Source organism: Cryptomeria japonica, chromosome 6 (genome assembly GCF_030272615.1).
Source record: "Cryptomeria japonica chromosome 6, Sugi_1.0, whole genome shotgun sequence".
NCBI lineage: Eukaryota > Viridiplantae > Streptophyta > Pinopsida > Cupressales > Cupressaceae > Cryptomeria > Cryptomeria japonica.
The window spans coordinates 194,757,517-194,783,549 of NC_081410.1; the positions used below are offsets into that span (position 1 = coordinate 194,757,517).

General features: G+C 35.9%; 1 protein-coding gene across 4 annotated transcripts in view; it reads right to left on the reverse strand.

Moving 5' to 3' along the window:
- The window catches only part of LOC131076986 (MMS19 nucleotide excision repair protein homolog), a 338,109-nt gene that overhangs the window by 128,964 nt on the left and 183,112 nt on the right, over positions 1 to 26,033 (reverse strand). For all 4 annotated transcript variants that reach the window (XM_058014340.2, XM_058014342.2, XM_058014341.2 and 1 more), the window contains 4 exons: positions 8,310 to 8,396; positions 7,436 to 8,168; positions 5,686 to 6,065; positions 5,443 to 5,531 (listed from right to left, as the gene is read on the reverse strand). In XM_058014340.2, the coding sequence (XP_057870323.2) occupies positions 5,443 to 5,531; positions 5,686 to 6,065; positions 7,436 to 8,168; positions 8,310 to 8,396 (1,289 nt within the window). The remainder of the gene's footprint in view (positions 1 to 5,442; positions 5,532 to 5,685; positions 6,066 to 7,435; positions 8,169 to 8,309; positions 8,397 to 26,033) is intronic.

A 26,033-nucleotide genomic window follows, 5' to 3' on the forward strand; every position in this document is an offset into this window, starting at 1 on the left:
GAACCTCGGGGTTTCGGAGTTTCGAGGAACTAGAGAAAAAAGGAAGCAAAGGAAGGAACTTCGGAACCTCGGAGTTCCGGAGTTCAGAAGAAGAGAGAAAAAGCTAAGGAAAGAACTTCCTCCAAACAAGACAACACTTCACACTTCATAATTCCACTGCTTTTCTCTTTGATCAACTGGGGCAGCGCTGGTCCATAGAACATATCTCTAATCGGTTCTCACTGATGGACCAGGGGTGTCATAAAATGACAATAGTTACCAAGAAACTTCATTATAGGATCTTGGACCACATCCCATCATGGTACCCACAATTTCTGGTGAAATCATTGTAACCATCAGTTCTGAGCATCTTGTAAGTATAATTATTTGGTATAGCAATTTTGGTGGGTAGTTTGAATGGTGAGGGGAATCAGGTGGAGTAGTTACTTCCTCTCAAAATTTCCAGGCAAGATGGTGATTAAAAATAGCTATTAGTTGCGGCCTTGAAATCAATGCTGAAAGGGGGTACAATATGATTTTTCTTCTACTGGTTCAGTTTCACCACTGCGATGCACTTACTTTTCTTCCAAAGAAATTCATTCAAGGCCAATATTTGGTTGTATTTAGTTGCATTTTGAATTCTCTTCATAGTTTTCTCTTTGTAGAAATGTCTCAGTATTGCTGTACCAGGTAAAAGTTCATTTGTTTATCAGTTAATTAAAAATTTGCTTGACTAGAAAACGGGATTACATAAAGGTTGCATCAACTTCTTGTTATTCCCTCTGATTAGAAATTCATTAGGCTCGATGATGGGAATGTGTAGAGGTTGCATTAATTCCCTATCACTCCCTCAATTCATTTAGAAGTGGGGAACCAAGTGAAGTATTCTGCATGTTGCTTTAAATAAGCATTGAGCTATTGAAGGCACTAATAAGCCTTCATTTTTCCTTCCAATATTTGAGTTAGTGATTGTCTGAACAAGTGACGAGTGGTTGTTGTTGGGTGAACAAAAAATTTAATCAGCTCCTTGCCATGAAAAAACAGTGGGAATATGAAATTATGCTGTTACTGGAAAATTGAATTGAAGATTTAAATTTGGAATTGACTTTTCTACTTCAAATCCTAGAAACCTTATCATTTTGTAATTAGATAAGGCTGCTGGTTAAATAGAGACTTTTTGTTTTGGTGATGTTCTCAAAGGTTGTTGTAAAATTTCAAGTTTAAGGGCAGACTTTTTGCTTTGGTAATGTTCCCAAAGGTTGTTCAAAAATCCATTTAGAGGTAGAAATAGGGCTGTATACAAAAGAAAATTAGTTTTTTAGTCCTCTTTTCTGAACAAGGTTGAATCTTACGTACTCCCAAAGGCATACAAATAAAAAACTTGATGGAAGAATATACCAAAAAGCCTGAAACTATTAAAAAAAGGGCTTACAATCACTTAATTTGTCAGCCAGCTAAGTTTCAGAAAATACACTAGCAGTACCTGTCAAACTAATTGAAAGCAATTCATATGCAGCATATAATTAAAACCCAGCTCTGAACACCTTGAATTCAGAAAATTGCATGTATGTGATCCTTGATGTTTAGCATAAGAACGCAAGTGATATTTAATTAAAATATTATTTTCAAATACCTTAATGGTTTAGAAAGTTTACTCCAAATATAGAACTATAAAGTTGAATATGCACATAATGCTGAGATTGAATTATAAAACATGGTATGGCAAGAAAAACAGGAAATTTCAAGGTTCATGATGAGAATCCACTCAGGACAATGTTATCACAAGTTGAGGAAGTGCATGAGTCCTACTTTTCCTCTGCATAATTGGCTCCAAGTGAATACGCCACATGGCCTCTTATTCCTCTAGCATATGTGAGGAAGATTCCTTTGTTGGCACTTTTTTCAATATTGATTAAATTTGTTTGATGGTGTGTACCTTGAAGAAAATAAAATCCTTAGCCATAATTCCTAAACTTGAAATTTTTAGATTTATTGCATAACCACGGATTAGGCTATACCAATTTGCTGCTAACATTTTCTGTAAAAGGTTGGCTGTAACCTGTTATTGGAGGAACAAAGTGTTGATGTGGGAAAAGTACGCTAATCTTTTGGTCAACACAGAATAGAATGCTCAATATCCTATCCTCTCTTGAATAAGGAAATCCCTAATGTTGTTCAGGCTGATCATAGGGGATAACCTCAAAGTTCCAATTGTCAGGTCTTGATTGCTTTGGATAACCCACCGATTCGATGAGTTTTGCTAGTAAACACAAGGGGGCTTACGAATGCAACAAGCTAGTCTCCATCTAGCGATGCTTTGATTCTCAAACTACGGAAATAAATAACAAAAGGAAAAGGGTTTAGGAGTCCTAAGTACAATGATAGCAACAATTGATACTATTGGTATACAAATTTCAAATAAACTAATTCCTGCTTAGCCAACGTAGGCTTCACAACATAGAAAAAAAGGAACATTCAAAACGCACCATACAAAAAACGAGTCACTTGAAGTCAAAGACGTAGTGCGAGAAAGTCGGCTTAATAACTACGTTATAAATTCTTTGATGAGAAAAAGGCTAAATTATCATGAATGCAATGATCCCAATTCCCCAATACTATAGATGTGTACTACGTCTTTGACATCAATATATATATATATATATATATATATATATATATATATATATATATAAGGTAATGATTTGATCAGACAAATAAATATTACAATATAAATCAGAAGATCTCTTAAGTTAATCTTAGGAAGAAGAATATGTTTTTTGTTATGAGTGTCTGCGTTTAAGAAGTTGGGAAAGGAGATGTTCCTAATAGGGGACATTACAGGTTATTTTCGGGAAAGATAGACTTTATTTCACCCTTGGTCTTTACATTACAAAGCCCGAATTTATAATTCAATTCACTTAAGCCTGATATTTTTATTTGTGCTCGCTTTTCACTTTGCTTGGCATTTTGATCGAGGGAAATAAAGGCTAACATCTGGAAAAAAACGCAACCAAACCTTACTTCAAATCACAAAAGCCCGAACTTTATTTTTGTTCCTACCTTATGTGTTCGATTTTTAATACCTATCTCCTTCACCATTTTCAAAGGCTCGAACTAACTTCTTATCGCATTGGCATTTTGTCTTTGGGTGTATTCTTCAGCTGTAGAAAGCATAAGAGCACAAGTGATTCATAAGGAGCCCAAACTTTATTATTTTTGCTTGCTTCAACCCTAAGCGCTCGCTTTCGGTATTTCCTACGAGACTGGAAATGGGTTTAAGAAATGCGATTTCACTGAGCTTTGCTGTGTTTTGCAAATGTTTGAACGATTCGACGTCTAGCCCCTACGCTTGTCAATGTCATGCCTTAGCCATGTTCCACTTCGACCCTCCTAACACCACTCCTTCGGTGTTTCCATCGACACTACTGTCAACAAAAACAAAAACGATCCTCAACTTCGCTCACCCATGCCGACAGGTTAAAGAAAAAAAAGGGGGGTCCCCGTCAAAGAAGACAAGGATGTGTGCTATGCACAACACAAAGGAGGTTTTTCAAAGGTCTAAGGAGGATAAGGGTATTTGTTCAAGCAAGGTGTAATATCCTACCTAGAGAAAACAAATTGTTGCATGTATTGAAAATTAAACTCAAGAGGTTACCAGAATTTGTAAACACAGAACTTCAATTCACAAGTAGCATATTACAATTAAAATCAGATCTCAAACCAGTTTTATCAATTTGTCCAATACTGACATTCAATAAATTATACACAATTCTCAAGTTAAATTACAAAGAAGACAGCATTGGGAACTTATTCCAATTTGAACAGTGGATGCAATTTACATACTAGTTGCGCTAATCTCAGTTGTGCCTCTGTCTAATGTACAGGTACCAAATGTGGTGCACTCAATCTCTCTTATCGATAGGTTAGGCACCTTGAAGTGGCACCAAAGTGTTTGCTTGCGAGTTTCCTTAAGCCACCATGGTTGAGCTCTGCTTTTATGCCAAGCTCAGCGACAATGGGTGCTCAGTGACTGCATGAGTATTTGCAGCTATGAATGGGCTTCAGCCACGTCCCTTCCTGTCAAGATATTGAGTGTTCTTCCCCATCATGTGGCAATGAAGTTCTTGTCAAACACCCTTTGGTGTGATGCGTCACTTCTCCTTTCCTAGGTGCTGTGAAGATGCAATACTAATTCCGATATCATTCACCTGGAGGTGGAATTGACAAAGGAAATAAACTAGTGCTACAAAGAGATAACCAGGCAGGGGTGTCATGCTACCTGGATGATACCACCTGACGATTTCATCCTAAAGAGTCTAATACATGCTCAAGGCAATTGTTGATATTCCGTTATCCTTTTAATTAATTAATAGTGTATTTCAAAGTTTCAAACCGGGCCTTTCAACTGGGAACATGAAAAAGGGAACTCAATAAATTCAGCTAGTGCTGATGGAAGCATGCAATTCTGTTTAGGATAGTCTGGTGGCAGGCTTTGTCTTACATAAATTGACTATATATGCCTCATCTTGGTTACACATCATGTTTACCTTGTGATATCATGGTAGTTGCCTGGGAGATTTAATTCTGAGAAATTTCAGTAATGCATCGAATCACACAAAAGAACAATAGATTTCTCCCAAATTGACCACATATTTCCCAGCAAATATTTTGTCATTTTAGGGTGAATCTATTGCATTATCTGTTTTTACAAGACAATGTTCTTTAATTTACTGGCATACATGTGAAACCTAAAGTTACTTTGGAAGAATACAAGAAATTTAGTGCAGTGCAGCTATTTAATGGGTTAAACCCACATTTAGACCAGAACTTTCTTAGTGCAATCGGATATAAGAAAAATGCTGGCAACGCTGTAACATCAGCCAGATTAGAAACTTAACTTGGCTAGCAAAATATCAATAATAGATGTGTTGTTACATGTTGCATATGTAAACTTTAATGAGCATGAATGTTTTATGGCATTGATTACAGTAACAGACACAGGACAGAAATCTACAGGCATTAACAAAAATATAAAGCTAAAAAATAAGCAGATACAGTTTTGACTCTGACAGACATCAAAAAAGCAACTATAACAACTAGAGACTCAAACTTCTGATCTCATTCTTATAGAGAAAAACAAATGATTTTAGTTGCAGCTCTTGCAAATCAACAGATTTCTAATTTATTTTAAAAATTATCAATATTTGTGTTCACATGCAATATGGTTAATAAATGTTATTATGTTAGCAAACAAAAATGATTCCACAGTTATATCCAGATATTATATTACACTATGACAATCTCAATTCTATAATATAGATATATTGCTATCACTAGCCGTCAATGTTGATATTTAGGACATTTAACAAATTACTTAAAAACAGAATACAAACTACAGTGCCATCAAACTTAAGATTACAAGTTTACGATACCTAAAACACAGAAAATGCTAAGGAAGCATACCGAGAAAGCAATTCCTTTGAAAGGCAATCCAAAATATTAATCACAACTTCCATAGATTTTTCACCTCCCTCCCCTTCTCCATGCTTGACCTTTACATAAATGAAACAAGAAAATTCAAGGTCTGAAAAATAATACCAAGTAACAATTTAATATTAAATCTGAGATACAACATAGAAACATATTTTAACTGTTGATCTGTCATTTAGTTTATACAGAATTTTCTAGCATTGAGAAAAAACATACAGCTGCTAACAAGAAGTCTGTAGATATCACTTTCCGAAACCCTTGGAGAACGTGTTTTATTGCTGGAGTGGTTGACTTGCTTATAGCTGTGATTGCTTTCAAATTCAGTGATATAGGTATTGATAAGTTGTCAATTGACAATTGAGAAAGTAGTTCCACAATTACAACATCCAAGAAACAAAATATCTTTGTCGAATCATCGAACTTCTCCAGTGACATGCCAATCATAACAAGTGCTCCGAGCACTTGTTCCCATAAGAGCATCTGTCCATACTGTTTCAACAGAATAGACACCAAAAATGATAATATATTTCTGTATTGGCCCTCAGTAAGGGGTGAAAAATGTCCTGGAAATGCAGCCAATGCCTGCAGCCCTGCCACTGGTGATTTTAAACAGGATATGGTTTAATATCTCATTTTTATAAATGACAAAACCCATCTGGTAATGAATCCCAATATTTAAATATGGAAAATAGAGTTAACACAGAAAATGAAAATGGAAGTTCCCAAATATCTTTTGTGCTAAAGAAAATAAGCCTAAAAGGATGGCAAAACTTGAAGACAAAACAAATGTTTAACAAGATTCTACATTCAAATAAAATGTGGAAGAAAATGGTATGACTTGGGGAATACTGCATAAATAGAACAATGCATAAACATGCTCGGCTTTAAGAACATTGTATAAGCATGTAAAGTCTAGAAGACTACAAAAGAAAGTCAATACCAGACATAAGATTAGACAACAAATAAACAACTTCCATTATGCATATAACCAACTGTTCTACAATACATATTGAGAACAAAGATTAACTTCCTAACGGTTGCTATCCCTGAATTTAGACCCCTCGTGGAGAGTTTAAACTGAATTATAAAGATGATCATATAACCATCTTTCATAGAAAACAGCCCATATATGTGGCCAACAGTATCATCGTCTAGATATTTACAGTTTTCACTTATGCTTTTTAATTCTTGTATCTGTAATACACCACTTACAGATTACAGTACACAAAAGGAGTGCAGAAACTTGCTTTCGTTCAGACGCTCCTTGAAACATTTACCAAAAAAGGTTCTGAAAGACAAAGGAATAAAATATCAAGGAAAACTACCAGAGCAAAGGTCACTCATGATAAACTTCTTAAAAAAAAATGACGCAATCTGTTTACTGATATATCTGATAAATTAAATACAAGAAGTAACAATAAAGGTGACAATGTCTACTAGATACAAGAGTAAAATATATTTTTCTTCGCATGTGAAATTTATTACAAAGAAGAAGACCAAAGATGGTCAACCAAAAAAAACAGTTGATCCAACTCTATCATACTACCTTCTTTGACGATACACAACATATTTAAAGGACCCGACAGTTGCCAATACTAACACAACCATCAACCAAACGACACATATAACTATCCAAGAGTGATAACTACTTAATTTGGACAATTAATATATTGCTGGATAACCAATATTATCAAACATAACAATAGGCATTGTACACTGACTACACAATCAAACATTATTGAAAAAATGTACACATAAATAAAAATTTTACCAATGAAAACTATTTTCTGTAAACAAACCAGTCTTAGTCGTAGTTAAATAATAACAAAGCAACAAACTAGTACAGCCTAACTGTCATTAGTCAGCATCCTTAGCCTCTGCATTTATAAGTAATAAAATTGTATGCATGTTACAAAAAAATGTTTTAACATACCTAACCAGAAATCCAATGCATTTGAATAAATACCTCCTAAATGAATGATCTGATTTTCTATTGTGGGTCCAGTTTTTTGATAGCTGCTGCTGCTCTGCGTCAGTATAGCAGAAACAAAAACACTTTTTAATGGATCCGATAAATGTCGAAGCAAGGTTAGCCAAGAGCTTTCTATGTTGCAATCCAATGGATGATGTTGTTGCAAAGCCATGTGCTCTGCCAAAATTCGATTTGCTTCTAGAATCTGATGGCAAATAGAAAGAGCACCAGCTGTTGCAGAATATTTTACAGCACTATTTCCATTTGAATTCAAAGATAAGTCAATGGTGTTGACAAGCCGTGGCAAGAACCGTTGAGACACAACAGAACAAGAAGACAGGGAAGATTTTGCAGCAGCAGATAGCAGTTTCCCAAGCAGATAATGCGATTGTGATAACTTGTTTTCTAAAGGAATAACCATTCCACTCAAATTGGTTAAGGCAGTATTAAATATTTCCTCTATTTGTTCATCGTGAACCACCAGCTGAAGTAGCACTCCAGTGTCATTTCCTTTATGAAATGCACAAATACACTGTGTCAAACAAGCTAAAGCTTCCTCCACCACCTCATTCTCCATAAACCCAGATTTACCAGCAATGGAAGACACAGGACTCGCAGATGATAAAACTTCACTCTTCAAAGATGCCCATATTGCTGTAGCATGGTTTGACATGGCATCCACTCCATAAGCAGCAGCACATTTTCCAAGGTATCTAAGTGAATCAACCTGTACATGTTTGCAAATTTCTTCAATGTACAATCACAATCCAATATACTACATAGTACTCGACTGTCTTGTGCAACATCCAAGTACAAAATGAACCTACTAATTAGTATTCCAACGACTCAATTTGGTAATTCTACCCACCTTGGCCATGTGCAGGCTTGAGGAAAGTTTTTCTAACAGCAAAGGGATGCAAAAAGGAGCGAAATGAGAAGATGACATGAAAGCCCCCTGTAAGAATAGTTTTCCTGATCAATGCTAATCCAATAAGAGAATGTAAACTTGGTAATTTGCAGAAACATTAAACACAAGATTCAAATGGCCAAGATAATTTTATGCATAAATCATTAACAAGCTACACAAGTAGTTTTTAGAAAGAAAACTGTTATATTAATAAAAATGAACAACAAAAATAATGTTGAAGTGGCCGAAACAAAACACGTCTAACTTTGCAAAGTTGTTATGACAAGAGTTTGAACTGCAATCAGCAAAAATTTGAACAGCCATAAGATCAGTCTTGTAGTTATGTCTAACACGATTACCTTTTGTTCATTTTTTTTCTCAAAAATGTCAACAAAATGTTGTTCTGACTGCAGAATCTACTTACGGTAGAATATGTTCACTACTGCAGTAGTAGTAAAGCACAAGAAACAATGAACAAACAACCATTAAACTAAATGACTGGTGCTCATGCTAAATAGGTAGGTTGACAGGTATATATCTGTTAAGTAATTGGAGATAGATGATTGGGCAAATAATTTCATGAGAAGGGATTGATACCCAATCTAACTTCAAAATGGACACATATAAAAGAAACTCAAACTGTAACTAACATTTCACAAGCATTATTAATCAGATGACTTCGAAAGACCTTATCCTGATGCTGAGGAGTATCTATCAACAGGTAAATCCTTTAGCATTGTTGATCATGGTTAATAATTCCATAACAAGTCCTTTCTGCTTGAGATGCTTTCCCTTGGTACATACACAAAGAAGGATGCAAATCAAACAGAAGATTCACAATGTGAAGATGCTACTTCTCATGGTACATTCTTAATTTTTCCCATTACATATTTAACACAACTTCTCGACCACAAAATAGTGGTCACCTTTTCCATATCATTTTCACCATTTTGTGGGCTCATGCCTCAAACATATTACTAACCTTTCCAATTAAAAACAATAGAATGACTTTATTAATTCATTGAAAATGTAGTGAGCTTGTGTAGCCAATCAACACTCAAAGCTATGTATGCTCTACCCAGAGGCAAGCCATAAAAAAATTTCTTCTGTGTATAAGCTTGCATAGTCAATTTCACCACATTTTCCTTGACCAGTTCTGGTAGCACCATGAGTGACCATGACGTTAAAATTCTTTACTAGTTAGTCAGATAAATCAACATTCTACCTAAATATTTGTTCCTCGAATTATGTCTACTGCTGGAGTCAATGAGAATTGCTCATTTTTAGTCTTGATATACCCTTGAATTTTCAAAGTTTTGTAACGAACAATTCAAGTTACAATTGCAAGCGATATTCTTGTTTGAGCCTTTATATAAGTTGATTGATCACTAACAAAATCAGAACTGTTGAAACTCACAGTATCTCCACTTTCTACATTATTGTCATTTCTCTCCAAGTGTTCAGCTTTACTAAACAACATAAATGTGTCACTCGAAATTCTTTGTATCTTTCCAATTGTCATTTTACCCAAACTTAATTAGACAATGTTGTAGCTTTCTAAATATTTGATATTCAGTTTTGGGCTCATATACTTCCTCTTCTAAGTACCCATTCAAGAAGGCACTTTTCACATCCATATGATGTATGCTCCACTTCTTCTGAGCTTCTAATGAAATCAACATTCTAATGGTTTCCTGTCTTGCTACTGGTGCAAATGTCTCTTCATAATCAATTCCATACTTCTGTGTGAAGCCTTTAGCAACTAATCTTGCCTTGTGTCTTTCAACACTCCCATCACTGTTAAACTTGGTCTTGTAGACCCATTTGGTGCCAATCTTTTTCTTGTCATGCGGAAGCTCTGTCAACTCCCAAGTGTCATTCCTATGAATGGAATCCATCTCTTCTTCCATGGTTTGCACCCAAACCTCATTAGTACATGCATCTTCAAAACATGATGGTTCAAAATCAGCCTTGGCTAATAAAGCAAAATTCACTGTCTCACCTATTGGGTTTTCTTCAGTACCAAGTGCAAGTCCAGCTTCTTCTCCAAGTTCTACAAGGAAGGTAAGGAGATTGAGTGATATCTACCAAAGGAGTGGAAATCAAGTATTTATGAGGATGCATTACAGTTTTTTTCTTGTTGATAGTTAAAAAATATAACATCATCCATGTCCCATGTTTAGGTTTTTTAGAGTTTGTTCACTCTGGTGAATATTTGTTATAGTTTGTTAGAAATTCTTAATCCCATGTGTAACTATGTAAAGGAGTGATTATAGGAGCTCTCCTATAATATAGGAGATGTGAGTCCTATTAATAAGTATTATGTATTATTGGAACAAAGTAATAGAATCATAGCGTTTCTGAGAACCAACATGGTAATAAAGCAGGTTGAAGACAGTGATATGGGCTGAGAAAGTTTGGAATTTATAAACAAAGTGGAGATGATATACAGCATCAGACATCGGAATCTGGTGCTTCTGAGAGGCTTCTATGTCACTAGCAACAACATAGATGGATGCCAGCAGTTTCTGATATATGACTATCTCACTAATGGCAACCTCAATGAACATACGTTTGAAGGGAGAAAAAGAACAAGAAGCAATTAGAGTGGGAGCAACAAATGGCATGTATTTGTCCCCAATCACATTTGTTGAGTGATTATGATTTGATGTGTTTGTCCCCAATCACATTTGTTGGATGATTATGATTGGATGTGTTTCTGCCCAGTCATAACTGTTATGAACAAAAGTCTTTGTCCCTGTTCATAACTCGTGATGGATAGAATTGTCCGCCCCTATCCAAATTCATTTTATGATCTCAGATTGATGTGTTTGTCCATATCTTTGGATAAAGTCCAGTAAGGATCCTACAGAAGAAGCATAGTGAGGCAAGTTCCCCTTTTGTTTTCACAAGTAGATGTGTATGTCTCTACTCATACTCGCTATTGGTGAACTGCTAAATGTGTTAATCAAGTGTTGTTAGTCCACCTATCCGCATTTGGAGAATGATGTAATAAGGAGGTGTGTTGTGAGATATTACATTATCCATGTTCTATGTTTAGATTTATTAGGACTGTGTTAATTCCTGTGAGAATTGTTTTGGTTGGTTACAAATTCTTTATCCTGTGAGTATCTATGTAAAGGAGTAGTTATAGGAGACGTAATTAATAATGAGTATTATGTATTATTGCAACAAAGTAATAGAATCATAGCATTTCTGAAAACCAACATTGGTAAGATATTATTTGCTCAAACATATGAGCTTTATGCATTGTATCTTGGATGTTTTCTATCTCATTGTTTAAATATGCAGTTCATCCCTCATGTGAGATTGAAGACATCCTATATAATTTTCCAATAATAAATGTTTACAAATATTCTTCACAAACATGACCAAAGTCTCCCAAGAAAAAAACTATTTGGTGACTATCCAAGGGATTGTGGAGTAATGATAAAGTGATACATTCATAAAGAAAGTCAAGTTCAAATCTCCATATTGCACAAGGCGACAACTTGACAAGCATGCACTTGTAGTCAGTTGTCCAGGATTAAAACACGTTCCTCCTTAAGAACTGACCTAGCCTTGCAGATTTCACAACTGCCCTAACAAATAAAAAAAAACAATCATAAAATAGATCATAATAATAAATTTTTGCTTGTTCTTTTTCCTTTTCCTTTTTATTTCTCTATTGTTTTACCATTTTGTATTGTTTGATAATTTTTAAGCTATATTCCTTTTCCTTCATTGAAAAAAGATCTTTAGTTCTTTAATTTTCTTCTCTCTAAAACTTGCTTCTATATTTGATAGTTGTCATTTAATAGGCCCACATAACTCACCTTATGTTTATTATCAAGGATTCACTTGTGTGTAGTTCCAATATTTGCTTAATAAAGGTCATGGCCATGGCCTTTCAAGGCATTCAGACTCTCTACCAACAAAGGTAATTATGCACTCAACTAACAAAGGGATCAAATCAAGTTCCTGAACCTCCATCGATCAAGTCTCTTACCCTCCTTTGTTGGTAGAATCCTCCCCCAGTGGTTAAATTTTATGTCAGATGAGTGCCTAAAAGTCAGCTATCTATTGATTGTTTACCTCCATGTTTAGAAAAACCTTTTCGATTCTCACAACAGGTTATTGTATACCTATACGAAATAGCCTTGAGAAATGATGCATACAATATTGTGTTAGTTTAACATCTTCAGCTCTCAAAGTGAAATTGAATCTTAAATATTTTAAAATTCATTGTATCCTTGGCCTTAGTTTTAACTTTTAACTAACTATAAAGGTTCTAGTATAAAACAATGCCCTAGAATAATTCCACAAAAAGGATTCAGGTGATTGTCAGAGTCACCCAACAAGGTTATTCTTTTCCCAAATCTGTTCCAAGAGGACATTAACTATCAGACCTCTAACATGTAGGAATTCAACAACAAACCAGCCTGGAGCAGCACAGAACAAAAATCACACTGAACAGTAGTTGAACATTTTCACACAGATTTTCTGAGTATGTCCTATGCAGCGCAAGGTTTCTATTATTCCTAAGAAAACTCTTTAAGGCGTCTTCCAAGGTGGCATAGATTTTAAGGCTGCTTTAGGAGCATAATCTTGAGGATCAACTTCACTCTGATTACACTTCATAAATAACAGTTAATTATATCCTGGGTGAACATGAAATAACCCTATATTACTTACGAGAATAGAGATAAGATTGATGAATAGGTAAGGCAAAAAAGAATATAAATATATAGAATAAGGGTGTGTCTGCAGGGACATGTCCCTACGAGCCACCTAATTATAATTTATCATTATTAATAGATTCATTACAGCTTAACTAGTAGAGACTATAGTAATGTGACTGACTGCAATTTCACTTGTATTATTCACAGACAGTTTTTCAGCTTGCCAGAACAACAATAATAGCCAATTTTTAACAAGCTCGTAACTAAAATACTGAAAACCTTATACATAACTAAGATTTGAGAATGTTTATGCTGGAAAAAGTTCACCCAAACTAACCAAGTTCAAATAACAAAGTTCATCCAAAGCATAAACATGATAGTAAGAACATTGAATGTTAAAAACAAAGAAACAAATGCTTATGGAAAATTCCCACATAGCAAGGATTTTAAGAAGCTAATAAATGCATTCACAAACAAAACAGCTCACAAAGAAAGAAGAAAGCTTAAGTGGGACAGAAATGAGAAAGAATGAAATCAGAAACACGATCAGACATGTACCAGCAAAATTTGTCATTTTGTTCTTCAATATGGTTAGCTGGAGCTTGGTTTCATGTGTTCATTCGATTTTAATCAATTTTGATATATTAGATGATAGTGAAACCTGAAATTAATAATTCTGGTGCAAAAGTCTCAGAATTATTTCCAACCCCTTTGTCATTCACAAGAAAGCCGTGAAAAGAATTTGCGAATGTGAAAGGAAGTATAGTTGTAGACTTGAACTTTAGAGTATTAGTAAATGGACTCTCGAGGTTTCGCAGGCTTTGATTAGGATGATGGTGTAAATACAAGGGTGCCTACATAACAGAATGCATTCAATATTGTTACAAATCTAGCTTCCTGGTTGCATGAGAGACAAGACACGATTACAGTAGCATCTACAAAAAATTGAGTATAATGAATAATAATAGTCACAGTTCTAAAACTTGCCAAGTTCTCACCAGACTTGCACGGTTTTTGGCAGATGAGTATAAAAAACTCACTCAGACTTAGCAAGTTTTCTCTGCAAACTCAGCTGAAAAAGAATTCAAAAACCCTTGTTAAAACCCTATTTCTTTGTATTTTTTGTCATTTTCGTTTTCAGCAATTAAGATCTCAGTGGTGCATATTGATTGCCCATTGATTGGAATTACAACTTGTAGAATTTATCAAGAATTAGAGCATATCTGAACAAGTATTTGTTTTGGTTTCTATTTCCTTTTTTCTTTCTTGTTTCAAATTTCAAATCCAAAAGAATGAAAACCCTGTTCAAATGCTGCTGAATTTTTTTTTCAACGTCAAAAATCTACAATGTGCAACATAAGCCACTGGTAAAAATGACCCTGCAGGAAAGCATAGCACACAAAGAGTGATAAAGGGCACAGTGACCTGCAAATATTATGGACTTAATATGAAAGGAGGTATCAACTGATTAAAATAACACCTTGCTCAAATTGCTGGTCAACATACCAGTACCCCAGTACATAAAGATGTGTAAATAGAAATGAAATCCCAACTGTCTAGCTAAGTGAAGAGAAAAATTGAGAGGAACAGGATAATAAAAGCAGTTACATCAAGAATGAATTAGATGACCACCTCTAATCCATATGGAGAATCTCTTCTTGGCCCATGTGTTTCGCATTGCTCCACTAACACTGAGTAGACTCTAAGGTGTTTGAATACCTCACCCAATTTCTTAATTCCTGACAGTGTTCCAGGTGCACAACCTTCACTTGAAGGTACTTCTTGAAACTAAGAGAAGCGGCATGAGAATAATATGCTGTACCATTTAATGTGGAGAGCAGTGCATATTAAGTTTGGTACATGCATTAAACCTTTACTTATGTTGGGTTTAGGAGACTAACTCCACATGGTCTTAGTAGCCCATTGTTGGAGAAGGCTACAAAAATACAGAGTTAATAGTAGAAGATCAAAAGATAATATGTCCGAAAAAGGGATGCAGAATTCAATCTAATGGCTGAACAAAAGACAGGAATAGGACCCTGATAAACTTTTAACAGCTTCAAGTGGTAAATTGGTGTTCTTAAGTTCATAGATGCCTTACACAAAGTCATGAATGCAAAGACTATATGCAATCCATTGGAGGAGGTGATCCCAGAGGTTCGGGGTGAGAACGTCATCCAAATAGTCATGGACAATGCACCCACATATGTAGCCACAAGGAGACTCATTGCAAAGAAGCATCCAGCCATATTTAGAGCCTCTGTGTTGACTGTTGCCTTGATTGAACGCTCAAGTACATTGGTAAGAGCCAATAGATCAAAAGTGTGGTTGACACTACAAACAATACTTGTACTTAGCTTGATGAGTTAGCACACCAAAGCAAGAAGCTTGTGCAATTGAGGATGATGATATTTGCCAAAACTTTTTCCCATTACAAAGCATTAGAAAGGCTTATTTTTTTGAAGCACTTGTTTGTGAAAAATGTGTTGTTAGGCTATCCATATCCCAAAAGAACAAAACAAGAGAAGGTCATTGGGGGACAGTGCTTGATGACATATTCACCAAGAATGCATAGAAGATACTTGAGAGGCACACAAGAAACACTGCGAGTGGGGATCAATGTTTCAAACTTTTACACAAATTATTAGAAAGACACCAAAAGATACAAAGAAAGATAAATAACACAGGAACACAAGATTTCTCGTGGAAAACCCTTTCGGGTAAAAAAAACACGGCAAAAAGACTTCTTATTAATCTTGAACAGATGCGCACCAACCCAAATTACAGAGATAACACAATTAGAGAGAGCACCAACTCTCCTCTCAACACCAACTGAGAACAACAGAGGCACCAACTTTCTGTGTGTGTGTTTTATGACACACCGAACACAGAATAAAGATGCCCAAAAGACACTCTATCCTCTCTTGAATAAAATCACCGCGTACGCTAAGATTGCAAGAATATCATATGGCGATTCCAATGTTTATACTACGAACTAGCGACTTAAATGTTGAATATAGCTTCTTGGGTGATGTATGTCAGTAATCCAAGGGGGACTTGTGGATTTCAATCACAATGAAAATTTTCTGCTTTCTTTTTGGGATTTTCTCAATTTAGACTTAAAAAAAGGTAAAAGGGAAAGGGTTTATTAGAAATTCTATACTACTCCTAGGAATTTGAGAGACGGCAATGATTGGGTGAAACTAATAACCACGCTTTGCTTTGCCACACTAGGACAACTACACAAAGTAGGAGCAATCTTCAAGGGTTGTGCTTAAGGTTTTCAGACTATGACTAATACCATCAAAATAAACAATATTTATCCAAAGCAGAAATTAAACATCCACAAAATACGCTCAAGCTAACTTTGCACAATGAACAAAAATCATTTGTTTATAAAAAGTATGAGCAATGATTTCACCAACCAATACTATCAAATCTCGCATTCACTTAACAACTTTATAAAGCAAATTCTATTCTACGTTGGAGAAAATATGAAACATGCAACCACAAGATAACATAGAGATTCAAAGCAATGCAAATGAACTTTATTATCTTAGTAATCTTAAGCGACAATTTCACCAAATCTCTCCCATACAAATCAAAGAGGAGAGGTTTATATAGAGTTTTTGAAAAATGAATGAAAGGCTCAGATCAAATAGAGATCAATGGCCGAGATTGAAACCTAGATACCCTAAATAGGGTTTACACTAGTTAGCCAACAAGAGCAAATAAAAGAAAGAAACGTGTCACAGGGAGCTTTCTTTAGAAGAATGCATACTTATCCCTTTTTTGTGGCAGCATATTCAATGAACATGGACATAAGACGATTAACCTCTTCCATTGTGACATGTGGAAACATGTTTATCTTGAAATTGATCTACTCCAAGTCATCAACATAGGTGGCAAAAGCATTCTCCCAATCTAGTTCTTGTTTTTGAAAGGGATCCTTGATGGAAAAGAAGGTGGATGCCTTAGTCAAATTTTTCTTAAGGATCGGTCCTATGAAAGTGAAGAAATTCTCTTGATCACATCCAAGTCATCAACATAGGTGGCAAAAGCATTCTCCCAATCTAGTTCTTGTTTTTGAAAGGGATCCTTGATGGAAAAGAAGGTGGATGCCTTAGTCAAATTTTTCTTAAGGATCGGTCTTGTGAAAGTGAAGAAATTCTCTTGAGCTTTGACCTTCAGATTTTCCATGTTCATTTCATTTTCTTGAATTGCTTCTTTGATAGCAACCTCTTCGAGGTAGGCCAATATCTTTCCATCAAGTGCCACAATCTGCCATGTCTTGAATTCTAGATAGTATCAAATAAGTTTGCCAATATGCTAATATCACTTCTTCAATTAATGTGACAAATTCTTTATTGATGTTTGCCATCCATTCCTTAGTTTCTTTAGCTGTCACGTTCATTTCTTCAACTGTTTCTTGTGGAAGAACCAAAGGTAGAGGGACTGCTGCATTTCCTTGAGCAATAGGATTGATCAAGTGCTGGAGATAATTTCTCAGCTGCTCATTTTCTTTCTTTAATTCTTCTTTCTTTTCTACTTCTCTTTTCAATCTTTTCTTGATTGTCTTTGAAGTCAACATGACCAAGGTTGGTATCACCAACCCTCTTCCACTCTAAAGTGATTTTAGATTCTGGCTGTTCTCCCTTGCTAGAGAACTTCATTTGAACCTTTCTGGAAATCTCTTCTTGAGCTGACATCTACCTCTTGACAATCATGAAAACTTTCCAAGTTAAAAAACCAATGAGGGGGTTGGATGTTTGTTCCCATCTTGGAGTGCAAGGTTTGAAAAAAAATTCAAAGCTTAATTTTAACTTAAGAAAATTTTGGACATGGAAGCATTTGCCCCTTAAAAGCATAAAAAAGACAAACGATTTGAAGTGAAAGCTTTGTTGTAAGTTTGGAAAATTCTTTATTAAATCACTCCAATTTTGACCTCACGTGTGGAAATTGGCTTTGAAATTCTCCTGGAACATGTCTTGGAAGTTTGCAATTTTGAACTTTTTCAACACGAGACAAAATTTTTCTCAAGTTCTTTCCCTTAGGTGAATTTCCTCATGCTTTTCACTTTTTATTTTAATCATCTTTCTATTTTCCATTCAATAGTTGGGCAAATTTTATCCTTTGCCTTTGATTTTGCTTTATCGTTTTTACTTTCCTTTCTTTACCTAGGCGAATTCCCTTTTGATTTCAACCTTTGTTTTCCAAATTTTTCCTTCTCAACTTGGGCGAACCTAGGGCGGACTTGGCCATTGGCTAGGATTATTTTCTCATGCCTTGGTAGACTTTAGCATGTTGATATAGAACTTTCTAATGTCCCAAGGCGGACTTCATCTTGATTTAGAATTTTTTCTCATCTCTTTATACTCAGACAAAATTCTGACTTTTCCCTTCAAAAATGCCAACACTTAACCACTTTCTCATCCTCTCCTTGGGCAGATTTTCTATTTGGACATGGAGTTTTCCTAAGTGTTGGGTGGACTTCATCTTGATTTAGAATTTTTTCTCATCTCTTTATACTCAGACAAAATTCTGACTTTTCCCTTCAAAAATGCCAACACTTAACCACTTTCTCATCCTCTCCTTGGGCAGATTTTCTATTTGGACATGGAGTTTTCCTAAGTGTTGGGTGGACTTCACTTGCTACCATGTCATTTTTGCTATGTGTTGGGCGGAGTTTGCTTGTTCTCGCGCCATTTTCTTGGTGCATTGGGTGGAGTTTGCTTGTTGTCACGCCATTTTTCCTTTTCCCTTGGCGGACTTTGGCACTGTTAAGTCATTGCTCTTTTTCCCTTGGCAGACTTTACTTGGCTGCAAGCTAAGTTGCGGGTATGGGTACGGTATACTAGTACGGCAATTTTTTGGGGGGGGGCGCTTTGGGTACATCCATACAAAAAGATGTAAATATCATAAATATATACACATATATGCAGCCTAAAAAGCTAAATGTTAAATATTTAAATTTTAAATTATAAATTATAAATGTTAAATATTTAAATTTAATTTAAAGTGAAAGTGAAATTACTAATAATTATGTTAGTATATATATTTACTTAATAATTATGAATAATTATATTTTCACTTTAAATTAAATTTAAATATTTAACATTTATTATTATACAAATATAAATCATTAAATAATAATAATACAATTATAAGAACACTTTAAGAATGGCGAAAATGCAAACTATTGCGATAAGCAAAAACATTTCTGCAAAACCCTCGAAACATCCCCGAAGGCAGGGGAGGATTTTCGGGACATGGCAGAGCAGATTTAATCTACAGGGGGTCCATAAAAATGTTGTGGGCACCTCAAATAGATTCGAAGCCCTGAATGTCTCTCATTCATGCGCCATAGGAGCAAATTTAACTAATCTACAGCTAAATGAGATATGCAAAAGGGTTGTCGGGGTTCCAAAGGGTTCCCTCCTCGGCCTAAGAAACACAGATGATCCTTCCTTGACTTCAGCAAAGCAGGTTTGGAGACAAACTCAGCGGAACCCTAGGGCACCTTTAATAAAACAGGCAAATCCTTTAACAGCGCAGAAAGGGGAAGTTCAGTCCATCTCGAAGGCCTCTTGGGACAAAATGGCACCCTAACAATGAAAGGATTTCTTATTTACCATTCTCCCATGCGGAGAGTTTATCTCAAGCCCAAAACGTTGTTGCTTTTGGGGCTAACAAAATAAAATTAGGGTTAAGAATACCCTCCACGACAAGCTCAAAGTCATACACCCAAACCAGGTGCAGGAAGGGTTTCAACCCTAAACAATGCCCTAAAATCACTCAGAAGCCGCCAAGCTTCAACACGGATAACATAGTGATAATTAGCGGAAAACACACAGATGAATCATGGGAACGTTACAATGAACTTGGGCTCTTTGGCAAATGGTTTGGATTTGGAGCGTCGACCTCTGATGTCCTGCATTGGTTGAAGTTGTAATGGGCACCCTAGAATGCCCAAAAACTAACCCCACTGCTGATAGGAATTTAGTCAAACAATTTGCAACCAACTCCTTATTCCTCCGTTTAATGTTTCAATGTTTTTTTTGTTTTTAAGTCTTTGCACAGGTATGAAACCACATAACATGAACTAAAAAGAATTTACAATAATAGGCAAGCTGGAAATTGAACTACTGCTGTTATAATATTATTTCCAGAATTAACAAAATCAAATACATAGCAGGTTATTTTCAACTCACTAAATACTCAACATTTTGACATAATGTTCCAACCAAAGTTTCTAATTCTGCTGCTACAGTAACATGAATAGTGCTGCATGAATAGTGCAAGGTGAATAGTGCTGCGTGAATAGTGCCAGGTGAATAGTACCCACGTGAATAGTGCCGCGTGAATAGTACCCACGTGAATAGTACCCGCGTGAATAGTGTTGCATGAATAGTACCCGCGTGAATAGTGTCGCGGCCTGTAGCTGGAGATGCAACCAAATAATACTGCTGCTTGTAGCTGGAAAAAAGCACCCAATCTGCCTGCAAATGAAGCTGATAGCAAAGGACTCCAAAGGCCAAACCCCAAGGGAATGACGTCTAGAATGTCACAAGAGAGGATAGACGTCCTCTAATGCCAAGAACGGATCTGCAACTCACATACCAAATTCTTCTCATATTCCACATGCCCAATGAAGCCACAAAAGCTCCCTTTTATTCTTTCTCCAAGGGGCGACCCAACTCACTCAAGCAATGTGGGGTAAAACATGTTCAACATAAAACATATTAAAATATTCACTTATGTCTCCCTTGGTTGCCCCTTTGATTTACACATATCTCCATAAAATAAATATTAAAGTAACACTTTAATATTTTACAATTAAATTAAATGTTACTTTAATAAAACTTCAGGCATTAAAATATATTAGCAATCGGACTCCAAATAGCGTGAGTGATAGCTCGTCGGAAAGCTCTCGCCAAGGAGTATCAAATCCAATCACCAAAACTAGCCCCCGTTGTGTCCTGCTGACTTACTAAAAATAGTAAGTATGCCGGAAACTAAGTAAATCAACTTCGTTTTGGCCCAAACTGGAAATGACTAGGCCAAAACACTCCAGGATCCCTTTAAACCCTTCGTTAGCCCTCGGGACAATGTAGAGCTAGGCTAACGCACATATACTTGGTCAATCTGCTAGCGTGGGGACATTACAGAAGTCTACCAGGGATAATCAGATAAGTATTACCTGTCTGGAAAATGATTTTTTGTTTATCAAATGCAATTCATGTGAATTTAAAAGTCATTTACTTAGGAACAATCACAAATTCTTTAAAGGTTATTGTTTCAATTTTTTTAATTGGAAACCTAACTTCTTGCCCAAAGATTTTGATAAACTTAGGGTGCCAAAATGGATTCGACTCCCTAAAATGCCGGTTGAATTAATCCACAATCATACCCTAAAAAAATTAGGGGATTTTTTAGGAGGATTCAAGGGTTTGGAGGAAAATTACATGGAATCCTCTGACATTAAACTATTAGCTAGCATTGAGATAGACAAACTGAAATTCAAACCCATCAAAATCATTACAAACTATTCGATTTACCAGATTCATCCAGAGATCCATATGGGGGATATCACATCCAAGGATGTTATCTCCCCTATTCAGAATACTGAGAAATATAGTACTAAGACTAGAATTGTTTCTAGAACAGATAAGGATATAAACATAAAATTCAACCCAAAAGGCGGTTTTATGTTCAACAAACAAAACCCCAGGGCTAAGGAACTAATAAACACTCAAAAAATGGCAGAAAATGAAAAAGATAAAGCAAAGATTGAAAAAACGCCTAAAGAACCAGTGAGTGAACAAATCAATGATTCAAAGGAACAGAGCGTAAATTTTGGAGTCGAACTAAGCCCCCTGAGGTATGAAGCTAGCATTGACAACCAAGAGGAAACAATCAAAGACATCGAAAACAAGGAAGATAACAAGGTGGAACCAGAAAAACACCCCATACCACTCGCAGCAGAGAAGGCAAGATGCTCTAAAAAAGAGAAAGAGAACAAGAACAAGAACAAAAAAGGAAAATAAAACAATAAAAAAGGAAAAAAGAAAAAGAAAAAGAACTCCAACAATAACAACAGTGAACAAGATATGGAAAGAGAAGAAAGGATGGAAAGAGAAAATAAATGTATCCTTGAGTATGTTGGCAATGTAGTTACAAATGACCTCATTGAACTATTCATTGATGAAATAGCAGATGAAGAGGAACTGGCATTACAAAAAATATTGTTAGCAAGAAAATTATGCAAACTTAATGTAATCGAGGAAGAAGTACAGATCCATAAATATGATGTGGTAACAGATAAAATGGACAACCTAGGGATAGCTAAAACCATAGAAACTTGCTTACCCCCGGATTATGCTTCTGAACTAAAAAAGAGAGGGAGAAAATCAACTGCTGAATTATTAACCAAAGCAGGATACCCTGCTGGCCAGATTAAAATCACAAACCTTTTTGAGGAAGGGAAGGGGAAGGACCTTCCCATGGTGTTATAAAACTCCTTACTTGGAATGTTAGGGGCCTGAATGCCCCTAACAAGCAACGTATCTTTAAACGTTGCATTGCTAAATTCAATCCAGAGGTATTCCTAATACAGGAAACTAAATTAAATAACATCGAAATGACAAATCTCAACAAAAAATTAGGTATCAGAGAATTATAAGGACAAACCGCTTGTGGAGCCTCAGGTGGATTGGCCATCATATGGGATCCTGGGCTAATATCCTTTAAACTAATAAGCAAAAGCCCAAACTGGATGTGTAGGTGGGCTATAAGCATCAAAAGCAACTTAAAATTTATTATAATTAATGTCTATGGACCTATCCAAACACAAGCAAAAAGACAAGTGTGGAATGAAATTGAGTGTTTCCTTTTAATTGACACAGATCAAACATACATAATAGGTGGGGATTTCAATGCAATCTTAGATCCCAAGGAAAAATGGGGAGGTAATAAAAAAATGACCCAAACAAGTCAAGACTTCAAAGATTGGACACATAAGTGTAACTTGATGGAATTCAAGACGAAAAAATGATGCCTTTACTTGGAATAATCGGAGACAAGGTTTCTGCAACATTGCCAAAAAACTAGACAGATTCTTCCTTTGTGGGAATCTCACACAGTCTTATGAGTCCTTTGTTCTCCCGTTCTCAGGATCAGACCATTTCCCGGTCCATTTGATCATATCAGAAGAACTAAAGCCAACCAAAACCCCCTTTCAATTTGAAAAAATGTGGCTTAGGGATGAAAATCTAATACAACTAATAGAAAAATGGTGGAAGGAAACAAAAGTTATAGGCTCCAAAACTTTCGAAGTGGTCACCAAACTAAAAAAGATAAAGCAGCAATTAACAATATGGAACAATATGCACTTTGGAAATATTTTTACACAAAAAAAAACGAAATTGAGATAGAAATGGAAAGAACTAATGAGGAGATAATCAGGCTTGGGATGGATAACTTACTTTATCAAAAGGAAAAAAAAACCCAATATGAAGAAATCCTCGCTAGAGAAGAAATATATTGGAAACAAAAATCTAGGGAACATTGGTTGAATGCCGGGATAGAAATACAAGCTTCTTCCACAACAGCACAAAACAACGAAGAGCTATAAATAGAATCAGCAAAATAAAATTAAACTCAGATGATCTCAGTGATGACCCTGAGATCATAGCTAGGGAAGCAGTAGAGTATTTTGAAAATATCCTTAATAATAAAGATGGTTGTAGGTGGACAAATGAGAGTGAATTCTTAAAATACATTCCCAAATTAATCTCTAAAGAACACAACTTGATGCTTAATAAAAAACTATTTATGAAAGAAGTGGAAATAGCTTTATTCCAAATGGGACCAGATAAGGCTCCTGGCCCTGATCGTTTCCCAGCACACTTTTTTCAAAAATGTTGGAGCTTCATGGGGCAGGAAATTATAGAAGCACTTGAGGGGATGAAAAACTCAGGGAAGATCCTAAAAGAACTAAATAACACATTCATAGTTTTAATCCCAAAAAAGGAAATAGTGGACTATTTTGAGGATTTCCGACCAATAGCACTATGCAATACCCTTTATAAATTACTCACAAAAACAATTGCAAATAGACTTCCCAAACTCCTCCCCATAATCATTAGTGAGGAACAGACTGGTTTTGTGCCAGCAGATCTATTTACGATGGCATAATCATTGCTCAAGAAGCAATCCATTCAATACAAAGAAACAAGGTGCTGAACATGATGATAAAATTGGATATTAAAAAGGCGTATGATAAAGTAGACTGGCACTTTCTATGCAAATGTCTTCAATCATTCGAGTTCAATAAGCAATGGATAAATCTGGTCTATGAATGCATTGCAACACCTAGAGTATCAATCTTAGTCAACAAGGCCTCAAAAAGTTTTTTTGAAATTTCAAGAGGTCTCAGACAGGGGGATCCCCTATCCCCCTTTCTTTTTATCATCATGCCAGAATCATTGGGAAGGATGATCAACAGGGAGAGAGAAACACAACAGCTAAAGGGTATTAAAATTACTTACGACATGGAACCAATTACCCATCAACAATTTGTTGATGACACCATGTTGTTTGGATTAAGCAATACAATAGAAGCAAAAACACTTAAAGAATCTTAGACAACTATTCTACGATTTCTGGACAGGAAATCAACACTTTAAAATCCAGCATTATCTTTTTTAACACAAATAAAGAACTCCAAAGGAAAATCTTAAACATTCTTAAATACAAAATAGGAGAATTACCATGTAAATACCTAGGACTTCCCTTAGACAAAGGTTTCAGATCATCCAATTTGTGGGACCAGGTGGTCTCCAAAATTACAAAAAGGATCTCCTCTTGGAAGGGGAAATGGTTATCCTCTGCCGGCAAGGCCACCATGATTAAGTCGGTTCTCTCAGCAATGCCAATTTACCAACTCTCATGCATGGATCTTCCTTCAACTAAGAAAACGGAAATCACAAAACATATTAGGACATTTTTCTGGCAAGGCTCTGAAGACAAATTCAAACTCCCATTGATAGCATGGGATAAGATATGCTTGCCTAAAGTTCTGGGGGGGTTGGGTATCAAAGACCACAAAATCCAAAGCAAGGCCCTGGGAGCAAAGCTTGTCTGGAGAATGTTTAATAACCCTAAATTCAAATGGGTGTGAATCTTTTATAACAAATACCTGCATAACCAGGACCCCACAAGCATCTTTAGGACAGCCCACCCACATAAAGGTTCCAGAATTTGGAACTTTATGCTTGAATGCAGAGATATCATAATGGACAAGCTAACATAGAATGTTGGAAATGGGGCAGATGCCCTATTCTGGAGGGACTCATGGGGGGCTCAAACCCCCATCAACAAACTTCATAACTTCAACAAAATAATACCCATCCTTGAAGAACAATGGGGAGTGAAAGTAAAAGACTATGTGGAAGAACTCTGTATTGGGGGCCTCAAACAATGGAGATGGAAATCAATGGATAATTTAAACCTACCGGACCAGAAGAGAACCCTCTTAGCACGGATCCTAGCCTCAAGAAGCCCCGCTTTAAATTTTGAAGAAGATAAACTGATGTGGGCTGGGTCCAAGAAGGGGAAGTATGAAACTAAGGAAGGATATAAACACCTGTTAATCAAGGAAAATAACCCGAGCTCCAACCTACCCCTAACACTTTGTTGGGATAAAAGGTGCCTACCGAAAGCTGGCTTGTTTGCATGGCTAGCAATTCAAAATAGGCTTCTCACCAATGAAACCTTCAGAAAACTAGGATATGAAGGCCCCAACAAATGCCCATTATGTGAAATGGAGAAAGAAAACACTAATCATTTACTGTTAACCTGCGATTATGCACACAATTGTTGGGGATGGTTGAAAAAACAGCTGAACTGGTATACCCCTATTCTTAGCACTATCTTTGACCTATTCCATGCATTGCCCATTCAGAATATAGGGTGTATGTATGAGAATTTATGGATTATTGCC